The sequence below is a fragment of the Maniola jurtina genome, chromosome 3 (assembly GCF_905333055.1).
Source record: "Maniola jurtina chromosome 3, ilManJurt1.1, whole genome shotgun sequence".
Taxonomy (NCBI): Eukaryota; Metazoa; Arthropoda; class Insecta; order Lepidoptera; family Nymphalidae; genus Maniola; species Maniola jurtina.
The window spans coordinates 15,325,071-15,352,929 of record NC_060031.1 but is presented as its reverse complement, the minus strand read 5'-3'; the positions used below and the strand labels follow the sequence as shown (position 1 = coordinate 15,352,929).

The 27,859-nt window shown below is 35.1% G+C and overlaps 1 protein-coding gene across 3 annotated transcripts in view; it reads right to left on the bottom strand.

Annotated features, from left to right (window-relative positions):
- The window catches only part of LOC123878477 (TNF receptor-associated factor 4), a 115,304-nt gene that overhangs the window by 33,287 nt on the left and 54,158 nt on the right, over positions 1 to 27,859 (bottom strand). Inside the window, exon 1 of one of the 3 annotated variants that reach the window (XM_045925663.1) lies at positions 6,151 to 6,414. The exons of the other annotated variants lie outside the window; for them this stretch is intronic. Coding sequence (XP_045781619.1) covers positions 6,151 to 6,348 — 198 coding nt within the window. The 5' untranslated portion in view covers positions 6,349 to 6,414. Of the gene's footprint in view, positions 1 to 6,150; positions 6,415 to 27,859 lie in introns of those variants that run through there. 3 annotated transcript variants of the gene reach the window in all.

Below are 27,859 nucleotides of genomic sequence, written 5' to 3'. Positions count from 1 at the left end.
TTGCAATAAAGTTATAGCAAAAGAAGAGTGCAAAGTTCTTTAAACGCATGAGCAATTTGCTACATTGCAAGTAGATAGGTACTTATAAAGAACAGTTACCTATTTATCGGAATGTGCAAAACCTAGAACTAGATATTTTTTGCTTACGCTTGGATAATATTACCAACTTACTATTTCCAAGAAAAAAAAAACCTTCAATAACAATGTAATGTATATTGTACTTATATCCATTGAAATAAGTTTTGATGCGGATGTATATTTGAATGACTCTGTTTTTTATTATTTTTCAAACATTTTGGAGCAACTTGGAATATAAGTTGAAATAAGTTAGCGAATTTCCTATCGATAAAAAAACTTTCAACTGTCAATAAGCCAATCCGTATTAGGTATATACCTACTTTTTGGAATAAAAATTGTTTGTACCTAATTACAATTTTACTTTTAAAACCACGTTAAAATTGAAAATTTCGCCCTATCTACATAAAACGTATTTACTTAAAAAATTTAAATAAAAGTCGTTCCTTATGCTAAAAAATCTGTCTAGTTTTTACCTGTTCAGTTTTCATGGCCCATCCGCTTAACCCATTTTGACGAAAGGTACAGAGGTAACTTGCATCCCGGAGATGAACATAAATGCTACTTTTTATCCCGGAAAATCATAGTTCATACGGGATGTTTAAATAACCTAAATCCGTCGCGGATACATTTCATCACTGCGTGGGTAATAGCCACTATACCTATTTAGTATTTATTTACATACAACAGTCATAAATAGTTTACTGAAATTTTTAAGTCAAAGGAAGGAACAATTTGTGGTCTGAAATCTCTATCATTACCGGTTTTGAATGGGCTCTCCGTATGGGGCTTCGTGACATTCGCCGACTCCTGAACAGCTGACGGGGCAAAAAACCACCCCATGTTTATCTGCCAGTAGTTATTATGGGGAACTTGTAAATATCATTGCACCCATAGAGCTTATAGTGCAATGGTTGTTGGTTGGTTATATCAATACAACAGTTTGGACTGTGCTATGAAGTTATACTATGGACTATGACCTACCTATGTAGTCATAATATTTTTAAAAGCATATGAAATTAAATTATGTATTCAGTTTTGTAGTGGTCTTCTTTTTCAAACTCATTCCTCTTTCAAATGTTTTTCAGAGCAAAATGATTATACAAACTCAAAAAGGTAGAAATTGGTGTATCTGTTGAACCGAAATATGTATAAAAATTCAAAATATATAGACGGCATTACCAAATTTTTCTTTGGCTGCATTTACAAAGATCAACTCTTCTTCCGGATAGGATTAAAATAATTTTTAGTATAAACCAAAATCTTAATAAATACCTACTAACTTAATAAAATGTTAAGAGTTTAGGCCCACAGCACAGTGCAGTTAGTTACTAAAAATGTAATAAATTCAAACTTTAAATTATGTCTAATTATGAATTCTACTACTTCTTAAACGATACTGACTAACTTTTGAAGAATTGATGTCTAAAAACTAGGTCTAGCCTTTTCCGCAGAGAAAACCTATTTTTTGAGTAGCAATATATTTAGACGTATCCTTTAGTTTAGAGATTCTGTACAACAATATTATGCAAATTATCTAAGTCATTAATTACATGCTGCATGCACAATCAAATGCTTACTATCCCAACGCAAGACAGTAGGTACAGAATTTTTTTCGTTTTCGTTTTCTTCAATTACGCCTTCGTTGGTAGCTATCTATCTATATATCTATTAGCTAACATCTATTCCATTTTACAAACCAACTAGAGTACTTTTTTTCAACACTCATGTGTGTACGGTTCGCTTCCCACCAGTAGCTTGCACATGGCATCGAGGAATTTGACACGCAGATGTTCGTTCCGCTACAGACACAATAAAATACCTAATAAAAACCGGCCAAGTGCGAGTCGGACTCGCACACGAAGGGTTCCGTACAAGAACCTAGATACAAGATAGAAGAAATGACACTTTTTTATGGCAACCATTTTGTTATTTTTCTTATTGTTGTTAGCAGTTAGCGGCAAATACACATACTGAGAAGATTTCAACTTTCTACCTATTAAGTACGGTTCACGAGCTACAGCCCGCTAACAGACGGATAGACGGTGGACGGTGGCTTAGTAAAAGGATCCCGTTGGCACCATCCGGGTACGGAACCCTAAAAATGGCTGCCCAGCTCTTTCGTGGTTAGCAAAAAACCTTGACATTACTTGTAGTTTCGGCATTCTTTTAAAAGTTTTAATTTTATTTGCAGTCCCATTCTCTTCATGCGAATTAAGTATCGCTTTTGTTTGTTTTAGTAACGAAATAGTTTCAATCATCAATAGAGAAAATGATAGTAACCAATTCAGCGCGGAAATGCAGCCTACATACAAGCCAGTGATACGTACAATAAATTTTACTGTGACGTTTTTTAAAAAAACAAAAGAGTTAACTCTGGTAATATGCAATGCGCACTTAGGGATAGTAAAAAAGCAATAAAAGTGTTCTTATTTCTCCCATTTGTTAGCGATACAGTTTAGTCAATAGAGTGACCAAAAGCGTTTAAGCCTCCAAGATTTTCAGACCTATTTTTTCATTCGAAAAAGCTGAATTCTTCATAAGATCTCTTTCTCGGGCTAGAAAGTTTCAATGTGTAAAACACTTTTAATAGATAACACAGCACTGCTACCATTTAAACCGTGATTTAAACGGATTAAGAAGAAGAAACAAAAGGAGAAAGCTGTGAGTCTGACATCCATTAGCAAGAACGCGTGAGTTATGTTTCATATGGCAACTTCATTTGAGGCATTTCGATAAGTCATTCCGTTGTACTACAAAATATTCCCATTTTTTATGAACATATTTGAAAGCATCGGTTCACTACTTATATTTTCAAAACAAGAGTAAATTAAAAAATTTCAACACCCCCGACAAATCATTTTCAAATAAATAATTATGTATATCTAGGCAACGTCCATCTTGACAACTTGACATTTGTCAATTGACACTTGAATATTATGAACCTAAGGGTTATCTAACCTTCTTTTCTACAAGAAAACTAGAAAAGAGCTGATAACTTTTAAACGGCTGAACCAATTTTTTTGGATTATAGCTAAGAACACTCTCGATCAAGCCACCTTTCAAACAAAAAAAAAATAAATTAAAATCGGTTCATTCGTTTAGGCGCTACGATGCCACAGACAGATACACAGATACACAGACACACAGATACACAGATACACACGTCAAACTTATAACACCCCTCTTTTTGGGTCGGGGGTTAAAAAGTAAGCGCATTTTTATGAACATATTTAAAAGCATCGGTTATTCACTACTTATGGTGTCAAAAACAGTAACTTTTAGCTTCTCGTTAACAGCATTAACTGCTCGTTAATATTACCCATTATTTGCAATTAAACGTATGGTAATCCGCATTCCTGGAGAGGCATCGCGACAGACTTAACACTTTAACTAATGACGTTTAACTGATTTGCCGAATTCCAACATACCAGCTTCTTTCCTGGTTTCCAACTTTGAGCCAAGGACCACTTTCCAATTTGGTTGCTACATTTGACTTCATCATTTTGAAATTGAGCTAGTCAGTCTTTCTTTTTCCTATTTCTGCTTCTTCATTTGTCCGATTTTTGATATCCCCAAAAAGTCTTTGGTTAAGTATTTGTTAGTTCATCTGACATCTAGCCAGCGCTCTTAAATTTGGGATCTGCTCAAATGTTTGTCAAAGACATGACTTGAAGAAAGTGCAGTTTCTTGCAGGGTATGTCAAGCTTGCTTTGTTATTATACCTTCCGCAAGAAAAAAATATCCGTTAAATCTTTTAATTTTTTTTAAATATTTCTGGTAATGACTTTATGATCATAGTATGGCTCCAGCTCCAGATATTTGAATTCTAGGAACAGTTTCTCACACTCATTATCTCATATTTCTAAATCAGCGATTGACTACTTTATACACTACTGGTGCAAGTATTTTTATCAAATTCTTTGCTCCTATAACTTTTTATTATAACTTGCATGTATGATTAGTTACACATAATTTGTCAGTTGTCACATAACAACCACGATCGTTCTTCCACAAGTTATGACTTAAAAGTTATAAAAAAGAGGAATTTAAAAATACCATCGTGCACTATAAAACTGAAAAAGACATTTGAATCATAACATTGATGGCGTTCTCTTACTTTTACGATTACAAATGAAATTTTATTGCACGTTTCTTAATTTAACTGTCAGTGGGAACATGGCACACTTTGACATCTTGTAAGTCGTAACGCATAAAGTCGGGACAATCAACGTGTTTTATTAGGCATTGCGAAATATTTCAACGATCGTAAATAATGTTAAGTTAATTTCGAATCAGAGGAATAACATTAAAGATTGTGGTTTTGAATGCTTAATAAAGTCACTCAAAAAACTTTTGAAATAAAATTGTAAATGGATTTAATAATAATTTTAATTATTTAATTTAATAATAATTATTAATTATTTAAGTATCACACCGATCACACCATTACAAAACAGGAACAAAAATCAAATCATCCCCCAATGAGAACATTGTGAGAAAGATGGGCATTATTTTAAGTAATGTCAGAATACTTTAGTTAAAATTTCATGTACCCTAGATTCAGATATAATAATGATATATAATCAGATATTACGAGTAATTAACCTGATGGGAATCTGAAATGAATATTCGATGAATTTGGAAAGCACACCAACGTTGCAGGATTATCAAAACATTTTCGTTAGACATGATTAATCTTTCAAATAACTTAGCGCAATTTTAGGCATTATAAATTAACTAACCGTATCTGGCTACCTTATTGGGCTGGAATGTTGGCACATTTCAGAGTGGTTTAAATAACATTTCCTTTTAGAGCTTAGCTAAAAAACTTAAATAGAAACATTAAAAACTGAATACCTTGGACGCTAACTTAGATAACTAATTCGTACGATTATCTCAAAATAGACAACATAAAGATGCTGCAAATGCATTAAATCCGCTAAATGCTCAAATGTCATTCGAGGCCACAGCCTTACTAAACCACATTGGATGTATTTAATTTACACAAACAGATTGCGCAAATAAAACAGTCGCAACACCTACTCAATTTAAGAGATTTCAAAAAGGAAACTTCGATTACCGACCAATACGGGACCTAAATAAGTTTGAAACACTTCAGCATTTAGAAAGGCATCTCAATGGTGAAAGTCATGGTGCTATCTGGCTTTGCAAAAACTCGCATCTCTGTGCGGCCTTGTCAAGGTGAGTGCAAGGGGGACATAACGGTGCGCTTGCGCAGCGCACCGGCACACCGCACCACCAGACTAAACAATGTTACAGCACCGGCCAAACACGCGTCCAATGATAACACAAACCGATACATAGCTCGGACTTCCCAAACAAAAGCGTCAATACACTTTATACAACTCGTTAGTGCCGTTAAGTGCTTTCTACGTGGGAACCGAGACACGTATCGTTCATTTCCTTTCTGAAGCCTACAGCTTAATAGCTGGGCTAATATGGCGGTAGCCTTTTGGCATTTTGGACACGTATTTCAGCGACTCTTATGGGAAACCAGTTACATCTAACTGTGCCGTCTTATAGGGATAAGGGACTACTTTCAAATATTTGTAAACAATGCCATTCAGTGTAAATTATGGTACAAACAATGGTCCAGCTAAGTCGAGACGTTCGTTGTGCCAATTTCATAAGATCACCTGTATCTTACGTAATTGGAACGAATGAAATTGATGTTCCTATTGTTGTTATGGTGTAACATAATTAAGTAGATAATAAATCTCGGAGATTCTTCAAGACTCCAGCTGCAGGCAACAATTTAGATGAATACCTCTCCAATCAAAACATCCGGCTAACTGTCGATGCCTAACTTATTGGAGACTTACTTAAAATACATCAGGTGACTGTCCAGTTAACAAATGCGCTGTCGTTACACACGAACGATTTCTGGAACTCGAATACGCGATAGGAAAACTTAAATGCTTCAATGTTATTCGTCTAATCCAGAACCTCAGGATTTACGGGGAAGATGGTTTTAGCATGCACAACGCGATACACCCTTCCCAATAATCTAAAAAGCTCAAGGGTCCTTCCCCAAGTAAAAGGGAGACTTACGATTTGACTGATCTCGGTGATAGGGATCGGCGAAATAGTTTTGTCGGAGCCTTGCGGGAGAGACGAGGCGCTGGGGGTCGGAGACACCCCGGGGGAGCCCGGCTGGACATTGACCACGCTTTCCTTCGACGTGCGATTAGGAGACAACCTAGCCGGGAAGCTGAGGGTCTTCGTCCACTGCGACAGGCTTCGAACCATTTTGACTGTCCATAAGCACTACACGTTCACTGAACTCGATACACGCGACACGTGCGCTCCTCACGGCGGTTGGCGAACGAATGCGATGCGATGCCATCAAAACTTACAGCCTGTGCAAGTTGCGACGTGTACGGAGCGAGCTTGTGTGTGTTGTGAGCATGCGTGTGCGTGTTGCACGGACTGGTATGGTATTGGGAGCTTGCTGCGGGTCCGATGCTTTTGTTTATGGACGGGGCGGTCACCTTACCGCTTCTAAATTGACCGCTTTTAAAGTTTTGCACAAAATAAGTCCTTCAGTGAACGGTATTGCAACATTTTGCTTCGAATTATTATAATACTTAATTCTGTGTCATTCATGCTATTTTAATTCAGATTTTAAACCTGTGACAATTGACATCGTCTTGGATTGGTTAATTAAAGGATCATGAAATTATTGCACAAATGCCCAAAAAAAAAGTGTAGGTACCTACTACTTTCAGGGTTCATGCAATGACTTCTAGTCATCGATAGATTAATACTTCTAGTAGAATACCTACATAGAAGTCATTGGGTTCATCTATTGTATGTCCTATGGATTTCCAACTTCCACCCTATGGTTCCACAAAGGTTCTACAATAACTTCTAGGTAAATGCCTGGGACAGATTTGGATACTTATGGGATATCGTTAGAATCCTTACCTACTTGATCCCGAGTGATAGTCAGTGGACTACAATTTTTTTGAGAAAAATTCAATATGGCGACTGCATTAGTCTTTTTACCGGGCAGTCATGTTTTTTAATTTCTTTAATTAGGTACGACTCCTACCTACCTACCTACATAATACTGTAAGGTTATTTTTAAAAATTGATTTGAGTTGTCAAAAATAATATAAAATTATTAATTTATCTAATGCAGGTAGTTTGATAAAATCGATATTTCGCTCATTCGATGTCATACAATCTGTTGCTAGGAGGCCAACAAGATTGAACTTGCATAAATACGGGTGTTTCGAAGGTTTTAGTTTAGTCTCCTTCCGAGATTCGGAGCGATATCGCATATTTTCGGTATTTGGATTGTGAACTGAATAATTAGATGTTGTGATAGCAATCACGCTCTAATTAAATTATTTATTTTGGCATTAGTTTGTTTAGATTAAAACTCTCGGATAACCTTACACATTAAACTTGTGTTTTTTTGTGTTGGTTTTGGAGAGGACATTCCAATAATTCGATAAAAATATTTAAATAATACCTGCTTTTCTGAGTGACGCCAATAATACCATAGCTCCTGTGTAAAAAATGTTGTTGTAGTTAGATATAATAAGTACCTTTTTATCATTAATTTAACTAAGCTTATGCCCACATCTTCGTCCGTGGTACCTACATTATGATATGTAATATGTACTCAATTTATAGCCTATGTTCCTTCCGAATAAAGTAGCTTTCTAATGATGAAATTCCAGTGGTTTCAGAGTTTATCGATTACAAACATACAAATATTTCCTCTTTATAATGTTAGCACATTAGTGCAAAAAATAGATGTGCGTGGATGTGCCTTCATTGTATATCTCAAATATTTTTTTACTATAGTGATACCTACCTACCTACGGCCTAAACCTTTCTCAGAGGAGACCGTCCTCAGTAAGCACAGTTTTACTATGGTACTAGGTACCTAGGAGGGCAATGAGCTGAGATGATGATCATCATCAGCAGCGTCATCATCACCGTCTCAAAGATGAGATGAAGAAGTTGATGATGATTTTTTTACGTTATTATCACGTAAGCTTATGCTATACTTACCTATGTAATAAATCGAACATGGATATATAATGTATTTCCTTAACAAAAGAGTTTTTCTGTCTAATTAGGTAGGTAGGTACCGACCTTAGATAAATGATTGAGTGTCACGATAAGGCCGCTAATTATACTGTGGGTAGGTAACTCTATTTTGTGTTATTTTTATGTCTTTCTCTTTTATACCTAACTAGAGGATGCCCGCGGCTTCGCCCGCGTGAATTTCGGTTTTTTAAAATCCCGCAGGAACTCTATGATTTTCCGGGATAAAAAGTAGCCTATGTCCTTCCCCGGGATGTAGCCCATGTCTGTACCAAATTTCATCAAAATCGGTTCAGCGGTTGGGCCGTGAAAACGTAGCAGACAGACAGACAGACACACTTTCGCATTTATAATATTAGTACAGATGATGTAAGTATAATAAAGTATATTTTATTCATTCATTCAATGTCGCCTTAAAAATGCCGTCATAGAAATGCCATTTCTTTTATTCAGGGGATCTATTATTGCGTCCCCCTCGCGAACGCGGCGCGACCTTATATGCAATGATTCAAGAATTAGCAACGGTACATAAATGCAGAAAATAACTGCACGTGGCATTCCGAAGGGTGCCACCCTTCGATTTAACCAGACTTTGATGTGGCGAAGACGCAAAAAGTGCTTCACGTCATAAATGGAAGCTGACATTTTTAACCCCCGACCCAAAAAGAGGGGTGTTATAAGTTTGACGTGTGTATCTGTGTATCTGTGTATCTGTGTATCTGTCTGTGGCATCGTAGCGCCTAAACGAATGAACCGATTTTAATTAAGTTTTTTTTGTTTGAAAGGTGGCTTGATCGAGAGTGTTCTTAGCTATAATCTTGGTTCAGCCGTTTAAGAGTTATCAGCTCTTTTCTAGTTTTCTTGTAGAAAAGAAGGTTAGATAACCGTTAGGTTCATAATATTATGTCAATAGACAAATGTCAAGCTGTCAAGATGGACGTTGCCTAAATACATAATTATTTATTAGAAAATGATGTTTTGGAAAACTCAGATACTTTGGATCGTCGGGGGTGTTATAAATTTTTAATTTACACTTGTTAAATAATTTTTTTTCAAATAGTTTTATTAGCAAAACATTTTTCCTAGACATAAAAAGTATAAATAGCAGTAATGCGTAACAGTACAATCAATAGGTACTAAATCATTCTTCCAAATCTAAAAAAAATGTATTTTTTGATTTGTTATCGATATATTATGTTCAGACAGATGACGAAACTACGCTTGTTTGATAAAAGATAGGCACATATCAAAAAAATACGAAAAAAACACCATTTTGCAATTTAAATTTTGAACTGCTACTTATCTTAATTCAACTTTTTTCTTAAAAAACAAGAAAATGAAAAAAAATACCTTCTACTTTACATGTTAGGGCAATATAAAACATACAAAGAATTTTCGGCCTTATAAGACAAAAAAAAAAACAACAAAAAATGGATGAACCTACCGTTTTAAACAATCTCGACAAGGACACAAGGATGCCATTAATCACAGTTAGTGGAATTAATGTAGCGAAGAAAATTATAAAAAGCTCATTAGTATAAAAAGACGATATCTTGAAACAGGTTCTATAAACAAAGACCTGTCGCCGGTTCAAATCTTAGTCCTGTTCGGACATGTCTAAAAACCTATCGGATATATTGATCATGGACTGAGAGCACAGAGTAGGATATCTACTCGTGTGCTGAGAACCAGCGCGTGCTTCGTTATTTTATAAAATCCAAAAGTTTCTCTGCGTATTGTCCCCCGCACAGAGAGTAACAATCGGAGACTAAGTATGAACTTTGGATCGTTGACGATCGACGATCGTTGGATCGATTTTTCACGATTTTAGTTATTTAGATAAATGAGTTACCTAAATAATAATTAGAATAGAATAGAATAGAATAGATTTTTATTCAAATAAACTTTTACAAGTGCTTTTGAATCGTCAAATAATTTACCACTGGTTCGGAATGCTGTTCCTACCGAGAAGAACCAGCAAGAAACTCGGCGGTTGCTCTTTTCAATTGTTCAATTTACAATAATATTCTATACTCTACAAGCAATTGCAGACCCGCGCATTGCTGGAGCGAGTCAAATCCATGCTTTTTTATCATTTACATAATCTTCGATTGTGTAATATGCTTTTGCCAGGAGCATACTTTTAATGGATTTTTCAAACTTTTGTAAAGGCAAGTCTAATATTGACTGTGGAATTTTATTATAAAATATTACACTCATTCCCACAAATGACTTTCCCACTTTTCTGAGGCGGAGCGTAGGAGTTGCGAGCTTATTACGGTTTCTAGTTGGCCTGTCATGGAAATCACCGATTTTTTTGTTAATTATAATTAAAATAGTTAAACTATGCTTCACAATAAGCTCTGGTAAAATAGCTCGCCCGGTGTTCCCTCCATCCGGACAATACGGAGACCTACCCCGAAACAATGCGCGCGCAGGATTGGTTGCGTGCGACTTCCGACGACACGTGCGCGCGCAGCTGCCTGCCCGAGTGCCTGCACGCCGCCGCCCGCAGCGCATGCGTATAAGTGCAGCGACTTGAAGCTCGGAACTTTTAACTTTCGCCATAGAATAGAATACTCAATGCTATTGCGGATACCACAGTTTAGTGATCAATTTTTAGAATGGCCCAGGCTTCTTAAATTAGCCTAGTAATAAATAAGCCTAGACCGTGTAACTACCACTTTCCCATGTAAATTTAAACTAGACTAAAAACTTCAAAATGTAGGTTTTCTTTTTAACGCAGACTCCTACTAAAAATATAAAACTAACACTAGGTGCGTGGGCGTGCTAACGGATATTTAAAACTTTTGCAGGTTGATTCTTACTCGTACGTAGTTAGGTACTCCTTGGAAATATAATTTTGAATTTCGATGTGTATCTACATAGGTACTTATTTTCATTTGGCTTCGTGGTCAACATTTCTACCCTTAGGGTACTGTAGTACAGTAATTTGTGGTTGATATTCTCGTTAGTATAAACTATAGGCCCAGAAAAATAAACAACTCGTATAAAAAAGCGAAGTATCCTAACATCCTGCTCTCCAAGTAAGCTATCAATATAAAAAGGGTCATTAATACCCCATGCTCAGAAGGCACACTCACAGACAACCCTTGTCCTTTATTATCGTACTACAAGTCTGCAAAGATGCATTGTCCAATATAACCACAGTTTAAAAATCAATCAGTTTGGAAAAACAACACTTGCAATTTTCAGAGATAGGTAACAGCTATGCTCAAACATATTGTCCTTTTTGTGATGTGGTTATCTCACAAGTCACAAAGAGAACAATAACCCATAACGTTTTGAATGGTCTACCGCATTTAACCACACGTAACATTAAAAAATTGTTAATATTTACTTACTTTAATACCTACTTACCTTTTACTACCTTACCTTTTAATATCTACTTACTTTAATTTTATGATTCCGTATCTCCAGAGAAAAAAGGAACCCTTATAGGATCACTTAGTAGTCTGTCTGTCGTGTCTGTCAATACCGGTCAAAGGAATCAAAATCTATAGCATACTTCCCATTGAGGTATCCTATAAGTTTTGATTCATGAAAGGCAGGTAGCTCAATGCCTTACAGCAATAAAAACTGCTATACCCTAGGTTAGCCCGCTTCCATCTTAGACTACATCATCAGTCATCACTTACCGCCAGGTGAGATTGCAGTCAAGGGCTAACTTGTATCAGATTGGCTATTTCTAAATCCTTCATTTTGGTCAGACAAGCGCCTAAAATCCGTGCCTGCATAATATAAGCACAAAATATTTCTAAACTGTACAGTTGCTAAAGCGTGATAATTTTGTCTACAGCATTGTTTAATATCACCAACTGATGTAGTAGGCAAAAACTATAGAGTTCTCTCAATGGGTACCCACTAATAAAATATGGGGGTGGAAGTGCTTGATTGACAGCACCCTTCCTTTGGGGTGGCGAGCGTATTTAATTAAAGGAACTCATACATATTCATTGAAAATAATATGCGGGCTGTTTACATCATCATTACTTATTATGACCGAAATTAGGGACCTAGTTACAAAGAATTATTTTACGTGTAGTAGAGGTAAGCACCTACTATCTACTTATTGTTTTAAACTTTTAATAAAAAATATGCATCGCGAATGTTCCACTTTTCTTAGCAGCGATAAAAAAAAAGATTAACTTGGATCACCAAGTTAATCATAAATAAATTAGGTAACTATTAAACTGTTTTCATTGAAACTTAACTACATAATATTACGTACATAAAATTCTAATTACACAAAAGTCTTTTGTTTTATTAAGTCTTTTGCTTTATTGTCAGGTTATTAACTTGACTTAATAGAATATTTCAACTCAGCCTATTTACGGAAATATTTCAAGAAAATGGATAAATCAATATAAGAATTCCTAAAAATAAAGTTACTTAGAAAGAAAAAAAAACTTATTTGTAATTCCGATGTAACGAAGTAAAAGTTTAGGATCGTGTAAATGTCACATAGATAGATCTATATCGTTCACGGTAATAAAGTGACCATGAGCTTCAAAAAACTTAGGACATTTCTTTTGTTAATAGGTATCTAACAATTAACATGCAGTATTTATATACTGTCTCTACAAATATAATAACTAATCGACAGTAATATTGTCATTAATTTGTATTGTAAAGTTGATTCTGCTATAGAATTGAATGCTGAAAGGCATAAAAGAGCATTAGCTTCGTGGCAATACAAAAATCCATACGGGTCTGTTTCACTGCTAAGCATTATTTCAGGTGCAATGTTTGCAAGTAAAATAGAAGGCACATAGAAGAAGAATGTTTGCAAGTAAAAGTATATCCTTGACTCCACAAAAGATTTCTGCACCTTCGCTAGTGACCGCTCGACGTTTAACTTGGTAAAATATAAAACCTCATTTTTCCCTATCCCGATGGGAATTTCAAAAAGTCCGGCAAAATTCGTTGGCTACATTATAAATGAAACCTCCGTACAAAATTTCAGTTTTTTAAGTTCAAGGGTTTAGGCTGGGTGTTGATGAGTTAGTCAATGAGTGAGTTGGGACTGTTCTGTTTACATGTTTATGTTGATTCGTTGAAGATCTTATTTGTAGGTTATTTATGAGGCACAAACTTGTCATGGACGAAGGACTGACCCATATTTTCCTTACAAATAGACATCCTATTCTTGAAAGCGACAACCATAGGGTGTTATTATTCAAAATGGCTGTAATACTTGTATGAAATTAGTCACCCGTCAATCTTGCTGACTTCGCACTATTTCTGGAGGCCATAAATAATATCCTCACGCCGTAAAACGCTCCCGTTTGTTTGTTAAAATTAACATGTTAAAATTACGATGTTAAAAGGTAATTACACGTAAACCTTTGTTAAGGCGTGTTAAAGATTAGGGAAGCTTTTTTGAGCAACAAAAGTTACTTGACTCCCTATTTTAAACAGTAATTAATTAGAAGGTAATAGTAACTGTCAAAGGGAATAGGTTAGGCACATTTAGGATTAGCTTAATTGCGATAGATTAGAATATATCTCGGATATTCATAAACAAACCTGTTGTATGGATTAAGAAGTTAAATGTCTTCTCTTTTACTCTTTGCATGGTGAGCATAATGTGCCTTCCTTTAATTTTATTCTACCTAATGTAGGAGTAAAAGAAATAAATGAAATGTATTAATCTCCTACATTAATCCCTTTTAGAGTTTTATGTAACAGTATAGTACCTACGTAATACCTATGATATGCGACAGGTCGACCTGTCGCGTACTATAAGTACAATAATAAGCGGTGATAGCCTAGTGGCGGTTCATTACTGAGCACGAGTCTCTTCCCAAAATGAGAAGGGTTTAGGCCCTTATCTGCCACGCTTACCCAGTGCGGACTGCGGATTAATTTCACACACCTTTAACAACAATATGGAGAACCCTCAGGCAAGTAGATTTCCTCGCGATGTTTTCCTTCACCGTTAAAGCAAGTGATAGGTATTTTTTTTATTTATTTTTTATTACTTAAAACGCACGTAACTCAGAAAGGTTAGATGGGCGTGCCCGGGATCGAACCTTCGACTTAGCGAATAGAAGGTGGACGTCTTATCCACTAGGGTATCACGGCTCACGTGGTAAATTTTGACGATTCCAAAGCACTTGTAAAAGTTTACTTAAGTACTTGAATAAAAATATATTCCATTCTATTCTATTCACGAAGGAACGTACAACGTACAAAATTATTGTTCTTGTAATAATGTACTTTAGGAGTCTATTGGAGAAAGGTAGGTACAAGTTTCTGGTATCAATAAAACGAAACTAGATTCTTATTACGTCATCTTTCTACAAAACATCTTTCTATAAAAATTGTACCTATTAGATAATCTGGAAAAATAGGTACGTATAAGGAGAGGAAATCAAACTTGTCCCAATGTCTTATCGAAATATGACATAATATCCTGTATGATATAATACTTATACATACTAAAGTCTATAAAGTCATACATAATATTATTCGTCAAAATAGAGTTGATAAAAAGCCTTTTGCTAAACCAATGCAAACTTCCAATCGATATATAAGTTTTTTATCAAAATAGTTGTCAACTTATGAAGAGGATCATTGGATTTGAAACCTATCTGCAAATGGAGCCACTTCAGTTGAAGAAACTATCAATTTTTTAAAAGTTTCTTTCTGTGGTGATACGATCTTGTGTGCTGACGTTACGCGAGAGCTCAGTGATTCGTCAACCTGTGACGACTGTCACCCTCCCGCACCTCTCCACTACCGCAGGAGTCTACTCGGTTATAATATGCGTTATACCAATGGTTATACCTTCAGCTAGAACTTATAACTGTACAACAAACCCCTGATTTTTATTGAATTACTAGCGGATACCCGCGACTTCGTTCGCGTGGATGTAGGTTTTTAAAATTCCCGTGGGAACTCTTTGATTTTCCGGGATAAAAAGTAGCCTATGTGCTAATCCAGGGTATAATCTATCTCTGTTCTAAATTTCAGCCCAATCCGTCCAGTAGTTTTTGCGTGAAGGAGTAACAAACATATACACACACACACACACACACACACACACACATACAAACTTTCTCCTTTATAATATTAGTGTGATTATATTCTAACATTGCTATTTTACTAAATCCTACTTTTACTTCTCGATCACATAAACAAAAGCTTTCCAAAAAGCAATTACTTAAACCAAACAATTCCCACCATTAAATTTGGGTGTTCCCATCAAAGTTCCATTGTTTTCCCAAATTTATTGACTGATACACCATCCACACCCTATGACAATATTAGCGATACAACTCTCCATAGAAAAGTCGCCCTTATTTTTATGAAGGTACCATCCATTTCTCCTTAAAAAATGTTAATTATTACCTTGGAAAATGAAACAAAACTTGTAAGTACTTATAAAAAGAAAATTGTGCGTTATTTCAATACAAGTAAGATTTAAATTTGAATAAAGCGCGTAAGCTACCCTCTATAAATTTGTCTATTATATTTTTATATTATGTGAATTTTTACACGTGCATTGTCCAAATAAATATCTACCTATGTGAATTTAGCATAGGTGTATCATAAATCTTAATAATCATTTTTATGTTATCTTTACTTTTGTTACGAAACTAATTAAATTGAAATAGTTTCCTATTGTTATCTTATTGATATTTTGCGTGTTCAGGAAATAGTTAAACCCAATAACATAAGGTCTGTTAAATAACCATGAATTCAATAGTTGTTAGTTATAAAATAATTAAAAACACTGCCCTGCCATTTGAATTTTTTCAAAAAAAAAAAAATATAGCTAGCTCAGAGTGAGAAGGGTTTATGCCTTAGTCTGCCACGCTGGCCCAATGCGGATTGGCAGTAAGTATACCTAGTGTAAAAAACGTGTCGATTTCCACTTTTGAAGTAGGGCATTCTGTACCCATGTGCAAACCCCATGCCATTAGCTAAACAATGGCGGGACAACGCCATGTGTGTCAGGGAGAAAAAAATTAAAAATAGATTTGCCGAGTGACCCGACCCGCCTCCACATGGTGCAGCATCCATCTTGAGGGTTTTACGACACGTGAATAAATATTTTAAGTATTGTTTCTTGCTTTATGGTGTCAGATCCTTAGCGGTTTTTCAACCGCTAAAACTGAAAAGGACCGTATTCTTAGGCTTAGATAAAAAACGCGCATTAAAATCTCAGGGACAGTCTCAAAGTTAGGTAGGTAGACCTATGAAGAAATCCAGTTCGATTTACCTACAACGTTTTGAATCAAATTCAGCTTTTAGAAAAGAAACTAGAAAGTGTATTTTATGAGAACTCTCAATTAATCATAATGTGATGTCAATTGATTGTGTAGGTACCTAACGATGGGACTAGCATAGGTATAGGTTACCAAGAGGTCACCTATAAAAGCCTTATATAATAAAATTTAATAAAAAAAATTGGCAATGCAATGGCAAAATTATTATTTAATATTTTATTGGAATAAAATATCTGTTTGTATTCTACGGACAGTTTTGTCTTAGCTAGCAGTAAATTAATGAATGAATTAATGAATTAGTTAAAGCAGTATGACAAATATTATTATGAAATTGTATGAATGAACAATTAGATAATAGGAAAAGTCGTGTGCGCGTGCCACGCGTGTTTGATAGGAATAGTTTATTTAACAATGAAGTGACCTCATGGGCGCCTTTATTTTTTGATTGTCTCTGGTGTAATGGCATACGTGGTCACGGCGTTTAATACGTGACCAATTTGAAGATTCGTCCGTTTTAACTGACTGTGCAGAGTGAAATTAACACTTTATTTAGGGTTTCCTCTTAGAATGAGAAAGAAATCTGAAAAGTTTTCAGCAGTGGGCCGGTGATGGGTTGAGTTGAAATGATTTTTTTTATAAGGAATATTAGTTATGGCCTGTGCTAGGAGTGGGTACGACAATAGTACAACGGGTGGGGTTTGAACCGCCGACCTTTCGGAATTCAGTCCGCTCTTTAACCGTTGAGCTATCGAGGCTTAATATGCATTTATTTTACAACCACCCTGACATAACACAGCCTAATTATTAATGGGAATACCTGAAACATATTTACGTTAATGATTATTGTAATGCGCAAGATGCAACAACAATCGAAACCGAAGTAGCATCGATTTATAACTTAACTGTCACGCCCGTAACGCATTATCGGCCGTTATGACGATTTGTTATGTTACCCCTAACGTACAAACAGGGTTACCATGAGTCTGCAATTCTGTGCCATGAGGGATAAATCTGTACAGAAAATTATTAACTATTGCCCCGCTAAAAACGAATTATAAAGTAAATAGCTGACGCCCGCGACTTCGTCCGCGTGGATTTACGTTTTTCGAAATCCCGTGGGAACTCTTTGGTTTTCCGGGATAAAAAGTAGCTTATGTGCTAATTCAGGATATTATCTGTCTCCATTGCGAATTTCAGCCAAATCTGTCCAGTAGTTTTTGCATGAAGGAGTAACAAACATACACACACAGACACACGCACGCACACACACACACACACACACACACATACAAACTTTCGCCTTTATAATATTAGTGTGATAGTGTGATGTGATGTGATTTTTTCACATTTGAACAGCTGCCATTTTTAATTTTTTTAAAAATTTATAGCCACTGTCACTCGGGACACTATAAGGATTCTATCGATGTCCCATACATCCAACTCTGTTCCGGCATTTAGAAGTTATAGAGGAATAAAGAAACTCACATAATACATTACATGACCCCTGAAAACATTTCACTCCCTTTTTTGGGTCTTGTAAAACTCCTGACTCTGTGTGAAAATTAATTGACTGATCATCAACGCCCCGCCCCAAACCCTTGGATGTAACAACCCATATTATTTGCAAGAATATTTTTTTTTTGGAATAAGTACCTACTTTAAAATCAAAATGTCTAGACAATAATGTATCAAAACTAAGTGGACATGCCCGCTAAAATTAACAGAGATGGGGATACTACAAACAGTCCATACGACAAGTTCTATTTTCAAATAACGAACGCCAAAACCGTTGTGTCATAAATGTTCTTAATTTGAAAACCCGAAACAAAGAAAGGGCAGAGAACTTTTAAATCATTGTAAGTAAGTATGTATAGCGAGGTGACTTTGATGGCGCGTAGAAAAAAGAATAAACCAATGACACATTTATTAGGACCGTCACTTGCATTTGACAGCTCATAAGTTTAAAACTTTAATTTGTGATAACTCTAATGCATGTGTATACGTGCGGACGGATCAACTACCGGATTTAAGCTTTCTCGTCCCGTAAATGACCTTTAAATAGGACGTTTTAGACAAAGAAAAAGGTTTTCATTTGAAAGGAACTCCATTATCATCATAATAACAATTTACTTACCTACCAAGATATCTGTTTAGTAACGTAATTAAAGGTTAATGAAGAATTTATGGGTTTACGGAATCTTTCCTTACATCCATGGCTTTTTAAATAATAGAACGTTTTACTCAGTGAGGCGACGGAGGCACCATCACAAATGGTAACTGAAACTAATGCTTATTTCAAATGGCTATTCAAAGTTGAAAATTGAAACACATTTTTTTTTAATGATGTAACCACAAATTCGTGGTTTTCAGATTTATTCCTGTATATGTGGTATAAGACCTACCTACCTACCTGCCAAATTTCATGATTCTAGGACAACGGGAAGTACCCTATAGGTTTCTTGACAGACAGACAGACAATAAAGTGATCCTTCCTATAAGGGTTCCGTTTTTCCTTTTGAGGTACGGAACCCTAAAATTATCAGCCAGTTATCATTTCATTTGACAAATAATTTCATCACCTAAAACGTCATGCCAGTCAGTAATTTTATTTCACCTATCATTACGTGTCCCTAACTGCCACATCTCCTAACTGCGGTAATTACATGCGCTGACAATATGGTTAGGGGCATTAGTGGCCTAATTCATTTGACAGGCGACTCGTAATCATCGGCCGGTGACTATGCCCACCCTTGTTATAAGTGTTATTAATTTTTGTTACTGACTCTTAATATAATTTATTTATTTATTTATTTATTCAAAGGTACACACAACAAGTTGTAACTAAAAATGGTCCAAACATAAAAACAAAAGATCCTAATCTAAGTGACAACCCCTAATAGGTGTACACAGCAATACTATACCTAAATAAAATATACATTACAGAAGATATACACAGAATTTTTAACATGAAGGCTTAATAAAAATTTACAATAATATTTACAATATAAAATGGTTTACTACATGAGATTAAGTATTTAAATGACAAATATGCATAGAAATTGTAATGTATTTATATTCATGATCGTCATCATCAATATCTAAACTTGCGCCGCCTGAATTCAGCAGTGGGGTGTGTTCCAACATTCCTCACTCATTCGGAGTCATTTCTCGATGCGAGATCATGTACTGACCAGCGTGGTTGGCTTTTCATTCTCAGAGGAGGTCCATTCTCCTCCATCCATTCTCCATGATTGGCCAATACGTCATGTAACTTTATGATTAGTTATAATGTAAATATATCAAGTATTTTTTTTGTTACATCATAGACTTAACATGAACTGGCTTAACTATTGACAATAACTTTTCTTAATTCTTATTACCAGTAGTTTTTTTAATACTATCAAGATATTTTGTTCGTAATAAACAATTTAACAAAGCAATTTAATCGTTATACCTAATTATAAACATCGAAACGTATTACGGACATCCGGCAACGCGCTATAAGTAAGCACAGCATATTAATTCATCAACACCCGCGCATAGACAATTAGAGCATTCCAGAGCCAAACAACAATCAATCCCCATAAATATTTCGACGAAAATATCCATATATTAATTTCTTTCCAATACTTTGTATACGGGAATCGTTTCAATACTCAAACAATGGAACGTCAGCTGTTTACGATTCGGCAGATGTGTATTTTCTACACATTTTGCGATAATTCGTTTTCTCTTATGTCATTCTGAAAGGATACTTTTGAATTGTGTAGCACGTAGCACAGCATTGGGTCATTTATCAAACCATGATTGCGTGATACGTCTTTGTGGAAGTGCTGAACGGATTTCTCTAATACTCTACTAAGTATATGTACATACCAAGTGTAAGCATCACTCAGAAAAGCAGTTAATCTGACAAAATTAGTCACTTCATTAGATTTTGTTCTTTGTTTCTTTTCTAGATTTTGTTTTTTTCAAAAAGTTACTTACTTAATTCTGAAACAAACCTTAGATCTAGAAATACTCCCTTTAGCTGTATATAATAGGATATTTTTTTTATTTTTTTTTTATTCACTATAGGTAAGCGCTTGACCACAATCACACCTGATGGAAAGTGATGATGTGGTCTAAGATGGGACGCGTTTACCTAGAAGGTGCCTATTCACTCTTGTATAGTCTTGTATTATATAGTCCGCAATATACTTGTCTAGTAGCTATTAGGTAGACCTACAGAACAGATTGCTGAGCTAATAGTAGGTATTATTACTTTGTAGATTTAACACAAAGTGACCCATATCTACAAGAAATTAATCGTAACTTGTTTATTGATAACTCAGAATTTAAAAAACCCCCGACACAAAAACCTCTATAAGAAAACTAGAAAAGAGCTGATAACTTTCAAACGGCTGAGCCGATTTACTTTGATCATAGCTAAGGCCACCTTTCAAACAAAAAAAAAACTAAATTAAAATCGGTTCATTTGTTTAGGAGCTACGATGCCACATACAGATACACAGATATACACGTCAAATTTATAACACCCCTCTTTTTGGGTCGGGGGTTAATAAAACGGTTCAGAAATAGTTCGAAGAGCAAAAAAGGCAAGTAAATGCCTGTATTTGTTTGACAATAGCAAAGGTCTCGGTGGTAACACGGAATGCGGCCCGTATGACGAACGCCGTGCGTTGGGAAAAAATGTGGACCACTCATTATTGTGGCTTTATTTGATACTGTGTTGCATGATTTATTAAAACCGTAAAAGTCTAGCCTCGGGTTGATTCATCATATCAGAGGTTCATAAAGTCTTGAGCAAAGCATGCTTCTGAGTTCTGTTAATAATGATACTTAATTTACCAAAATGGAAAGATCTTTTTAGAAAACTCAAACCTGTCATAGCTTTCAGCCTGTAACTACTCGTATCTATGTTAAACAAGGTGAGCATAACAAAGAAATGAAATTAGGAAAAACGTAGATATTGTAGCTAATGTCATTGGTGAACAAATTAAGAAAACCGTAGATAATATATACGTAGATAGGCTAAATCCATTGAGCACAATTTATAAACTAAATCGATAGGTTTAAGGGTAAGCCCGCACTGCAAAAATTCTTCGCGTAATTTTCCTGCAGAAATCTGTGACATGGAAATTGTATGAAGCAGTTCGCAAGTTTCATACAATTTCCATATGTCACAAAATTCTGCGCGACAAATCGTGTGGCGAAACTTCGCAGAGCAGGCTTAAGCTTTAATTTTGTGCTATACTTTTCAGTTAAGTATAATATTAATAATATTATAAACTCTGCATTACATTATTTAGTACTATCGGTGCGTGTTTTGCCTTTAGACATTAAAATATAAAGACAAAAAGAAGCTTAAAACGCGTCAAATATTGAGAAAGCGAAGGAGAGAGATTCTCTTAACTTTAAAAGGTTTTTCACTATAATGTAAAAAAATAGAGAAAGAACTCTTGCTCTTAGTAATGCAAATATGGCGAAACTTTTCTCATTTACGCACTATAATCTAATTTTATAATAATATCTAAACCACTGACATCAACGCGTGCGCATCTCTCCCGTTCACTCCCGCGACGCGACGCTGTAACTGACATAATTTAATTGACGGAGGTCCCCGTACAGACGACGCCCGCTTACAAATAATTTCGACCTTTGTTGGACCACCCCGGCTTAAATAAATACCCCTAATTGGACCTCAGATTAAGTAGCGATAAAATTCTACGCTTAATGCGCCTCTTTGTTGACATACGCGATATCATTTTGTATCTAACGAATTTGACATGTCAAATGGCGTATTTGTACCTTATGTCGACGTTATGACAAATTAAAATTATGAAGTCATGTTATTTAAATCACTCACTCACTCATTTTATTGATTTTAGGGTTCCGTGCCTGAAAAGGAAAAAGGATCACTTCTTTATTCTGTCTGTCTGTCAAAACCCTTTTAATTAGGTAAATACAAACTACTTTTAATTAATTAATACTTAGGACTACGATCCTTTAGAGCTGTACAAAAATCAATCTCTGAGTCAACGCAATCAATAATAAAGCAAAATACGGCTTTTTATGCTGCATAACCTAACCTAGAAGACTACCCTAGTCTTCTAGGTTAGCGTGTCCCATCTTTGGCCACATCATCACTTTCCACCAGGTGTGATTGTGGTCAAGCGCTTGCCTGTGAATAAAAAAAATTGTTAGTCCCAAAAGAAAAAACATACGCGTTCAATTTAAAACTCCTCCTTTTATTTAAAAAATCTGTTGAAAAGAACAGACTTCGCAATATTTGATGGGAAAAATATTCCAAAGACGAGGCGTATATGGAACGTTATGTAACTGTTTATGTTAAAATTGCAGTAATCAGCATGGGAACGCCATTGTTCGTCTGCCTTACATCAATGTTACACGTCAAAATTATGTGAAAGCCTTTCCTTACAATATATGAAATGAGCAATAGTAATTACGATGATTTGGCTTTTAATTTATGTGATTTTTATACGAAGAAAATATTCTTGTACCTAATCCTAATCCTACTAATATTATTAATGTAAAAGTGTGGATGTTTGGATGTTTGTTACTCAATCACGCAAAAACTACTGAACGGATTTGGCTGAAAGGAATGATCAATCAGTCAACTTTTCCTTCTATAAGTAGGTGTAATAATATATTTTACATTTAAAATTTTATTCGTCGTAAGAGTCGCAAATGAAATATTTGCGTACGTAGCATATTTCATTCAATAAACTGATTCATTCATTTTACATCAACCAATGGCTAAAGGTCTGTGGCTTTTAAGAGGGCTCTCTCCGTCACTCGTTTCATACAAACGTAGTTCCAATTTCATTCGAATATTAAGCAACCAAAGTCTATGAAATTTTGCAGACATATTCTAGAAACTAATATCTATGTCTGTGGCTTTCCAGATTTCTGTTAAAATATTCGGTTTCAAAGTTACGCGGTCTTAAAAATTTTCGTACAAATCTTTGAGCCCCTGTAATTTTAAAACTACATATTTTTAGAACAATCTAAAACACCACAGACACAGATATTAGTTTCTAGAATATGTCCGCAAAATTTCATGGACTTTGGTTGCTTAGTGGGGCTAAGTTAGGTGGGGTACCTCACGCAGCGGAAACACCATTTTCACACCAACATTTAGGCATAGAAATTCCGTTATCTATTTCAACTTTCTTTAGATGAACTCATCATACAATATAATCCTTAAGGTCACAGTAAACCGGTACGCTATAAAAACGTCCGTCTGTCCGTTAAATACGGAAACTGGTCGCGCAATTAAAATCAGCTGCTCTTGGACACTCCTAGTCCCATCATACTGGTTCTATGTTGTGTTGATAATATAATCGATTAGGGTGTGCGTAGACTCGGTCTATCAGGTGATGAAACTATTAGTTCACAATGGGAACACAGTAGGGGAACGTGAAATAATATAGAACATTCCATTGTATAGAAAAAAGTACGTAGAAGTATAGAAGAAAATGTATTTTAACCGCGAGGGGCGAACATTGGTTAGAATACGTACGTCTATAAAAAAAAGATTCCGACAAATTGAGAACCTCCTCCTTTTTTTGAAGTCGGTTAATAAAAGGGGTAATTGACTGACTGACATGCATATTATATCAACGTAGGCTACAGCTCAAACCGCTGGGTTTTGTATGTAGAAATTTTGCATGAAGGTTTTCACTGAAAAAGGATATTCAGGATTAGTAGTCAGAATAGAAGCTAGAGCCGGTTAACTTAGTCATGTAATTCCAATCTATAGTAATATTATAAAGAGGTAAAGTTTGTAAGTTTGTTTGTAGAGGGTAATCTCTGAAACTTACTAAACCGATTTTGAAAATTCTTTCAGCAGTAGAAAGCTCCATAAAACTGAGGGAAATAGGCTATTTTTTTTAAATTAGAGATTCCTACGAAAACTGTTAAAGCCGGGAAGGGTCGCTAGTAAATTATAAGGTTTAAATGTACTCACCATAATGAAAAAAATATATATAAAGAAAAAAATTCCGACGAATTGAGAACCACCCCTTTTTTGAAGTCGGTTAATGATGTTATATTTGCGGTGAAACCAAAACATTATACTTATTCGTATTTTATAGTTACTTACCTGGTTACTTCAACAACAACGTGATTACGTTAATAGTTAACTTCACGCATTTAAACTTGACCTCTATCGTGTACGTTGCTTTACGTAATTGCTCTTGAATAATAGACATTTGTAAAATAATTATTTAATTTCGGTCAAACTGTCATGGTTATAAAAATAAACTGTTCGGCATTGGGATTTGTGTAAGCCACACGATTTCACGAAGGTTAGGTTTCAGGCCTACTTGATTAACACTGTATTCGTACTCCAGATAGGGGTTTCTTTAAAGTTTAACCGATCATTCCGACGACGTGTCATATTCATGCATTGCATGAAGGTTGAATATGACACAATATGTTGCAATATGATCGCCTAAAGAAGCAACTGTCTTGCTTTGAATTCCAGTGTAAAGGAAGCCTATTCATACTAACCAATCAAATTCAGTCAAATTACCAAGTGCTTATCAGAAAATATTTCGTAAACTGTAGTTTTTCCCAAAAACTGTCTAAATACTTCATTAAGACTACTCGAGTGGCTAGACCAACATTTTTTCGGCTCTCGCTTTTCACATTCAAGAGGGACTTACCTAGTACGTAGTAGCAATATTTCTTTAAAATATTTCTCTATGGAGAGGATTTTTTTAAACTCTGCTTTTAAACTCTACTGATCTTACAGTTTATCTTTTTAAATGGTTGTGATACACGGATAGACGGACCGGAAGAAACTATATAGGTAATATAGGTATGAAACACTACAGAGAAAAACCTTTAAAAGTTCTATTTTGGTGATTTAATAACGACAAACTTTAGTCTACGCTCTCCTTTAACAGTATTAAATCATTCATCTATTTTTTAAACATAATATGGAGGCTCTACGCTAACCGTCGACGAAAAATGCAAGTTATTTCTTCATGCCTAAATAACTTGATAAAGACGTTACAGGAACTAGTTTTATTTACGAGTATAAGAGGCCATTGTGATAGGATTTTTGGATGTAGTACCTAAGTAAACTTTATCACAGTTTACCTACTGGCTGGTTATGTTAGGTACGAGTATATGACTACGATATCACCAGGCAGCGGTCTCCAAAACCATTCCCTTACTTTATCACTATACATTGAAGTGGAATATTTGTCTTCTCTGAATTATGTAATTTCAAGGGAAGATCAGAGAACTAAGTCAGTGCAAGCATCTTCTAAGTTCTACTTATCTACTAAGTATCTACTATTCGAATTTTCAACCTTCAATCAAGTTATAGGTAACTCAGCCAGTTATCTACCAGTTTCTTCGTGGGGAAGCACAAGCAATATAATAAAAAAGCCATCAAATGCAACAGCAACACAAAGTACACTCCAAGATATACTTAATACCACCCAGTTCCCAGTAGAAAGCATTCAATTATATGGACAGTAAATTTTTGAAGCGCGGTCTCTTTATGACTCATTATTCGATCACGCCGGAATGTGTCCGATGGACGATGGGTGTGCAAACAAGTCCACCAAACGGCCATAAACTTTCAACTATAATTTTATTATATAGGAAGGTACACAATTTTTACACCCACTTGCTAGCAACATCAAGCTGAGTTCGGGCCCTTTCGTTGGCACGACACATAATACATACATAATACACTCTTTAAGTTAAGTTAGTTTTTAAGTTTTATATTTTAAATTTTATATTCTAGGTTTTATATTTTTTATTTGTATTTTTTTATTTTTAGTTTTGTATATAAGCGTCATTATTTGTAATACTATGTTTATGTGTCGGTTTCAATGAATAAATTTTATTCTATTCTATTCTATTCTATTCTATTCTAGTAAACTGCTACTTTACTGAAGAAAAGATTTCATTACAGAGCTGAGGACTGGTAATCGGGTATTTACTGGCAATTGGCAATTTCCAAGAGGACTGTAATGGAAATTTCTGGACAGTTTCGTACTGTAGAGTGTAGACTAACGTAAATTAGGTTGTTTTAGGCGATTTTATGGATTCTGAATTAATCCTCGCTACTTTTTTAAATTTTTTATACCTTAGAATATTATTTGTATTTTTTTATTTGTTTTGTTTTTTTTTTTTGCTTTTAATTTCTTTATTAATGTGAGTCTCTCTATTTGACCATAACTTTTTAATGCTACAGATTTGGATGTGTGGAGTGTCTTTGCAATCCTTACATCATCATGCCGAGTAACACCGGCTATAATTTTTTTAGAAAAATTTAATTTGGCGTCTGTGCTGTGCCATTTTCAAATGCGTAAATTACTTAACAATCGCAATGCGTTGTTACTATTATTAGGCCATAGCCACACGTCCTTTTTTTTTAAATCAGGTCCAACGGATTATCTGATGAAACACTGGACAAATATCATTCAATATTTTTTAACCATAGCGTCTCAAATGTTAAGATTCCATAAACTCAAAAATGTATATTTTATTGGTGTCTATAAAATGTTTATAGTTGAACAAACAGTTGGTTTTATTTGTCAACTAATTTCCAAATATGGACTCTCAGTTCCGACTAAAGTGGATTGTAAATAATCCTAAAGATGAAATTTTATTAGTCCTAACCACTTTTCTAAGGTCCTTTATGTTTGGAATGATAAGTAGATAAGTATATTTTGTTCCTATTTTGTAAATAATTATTATAAGCATAGTTTATGAAACAGTGAGTTTGCGCCAAAAATAGTTAAACATGTGAATGTGACGACCGTCTTAGGTATGTGAAAAATTGCATAACCTGTTTTATTTACTTTGCATTCGCACTGCAGAAAATCGGGAATCCACATAGCTATTCTTATTTTATTAATATGTACATGTACATATATTATTCAAATTATCAAATATTTATTCATAGATATAGACCTAAAAATAAATATTTTATGCAATCTACGAATACGTGGAATTTAGGATTAACATTTCAGGTATTTTAGATATTATTTAAATTCCATTGAAACTATTTTGTTATTTTATTTAGTATGCAGATGAATTAAAATCTAATTAATTATTGTATTCTAATGTTAAATGTAATTTTTATTGGACCGTGATGCGTAGGTAGGCACTAAATCCATGCACATCCCTGGGTTAAAGGTAAATGACATGGTCAGCCCATTGCCGGCGCACTACTAAGAACGGGTCTCTTCTCAGGGACCCGCCTGACCAGATGCCGACTGACAGACTTCACACACCTTTTAAGTACATGGAGAATTCTCAGGCATGCAGGTTTCCCTGCATAAAACGCACATAACTGAAAAGTTAGAGGTGCGTGCCCGGGGATCGAACCCCCGACTTCCGAGTAGGAGTGGGACGTTCTAACCACTAGGCTATCACAGCTTCAA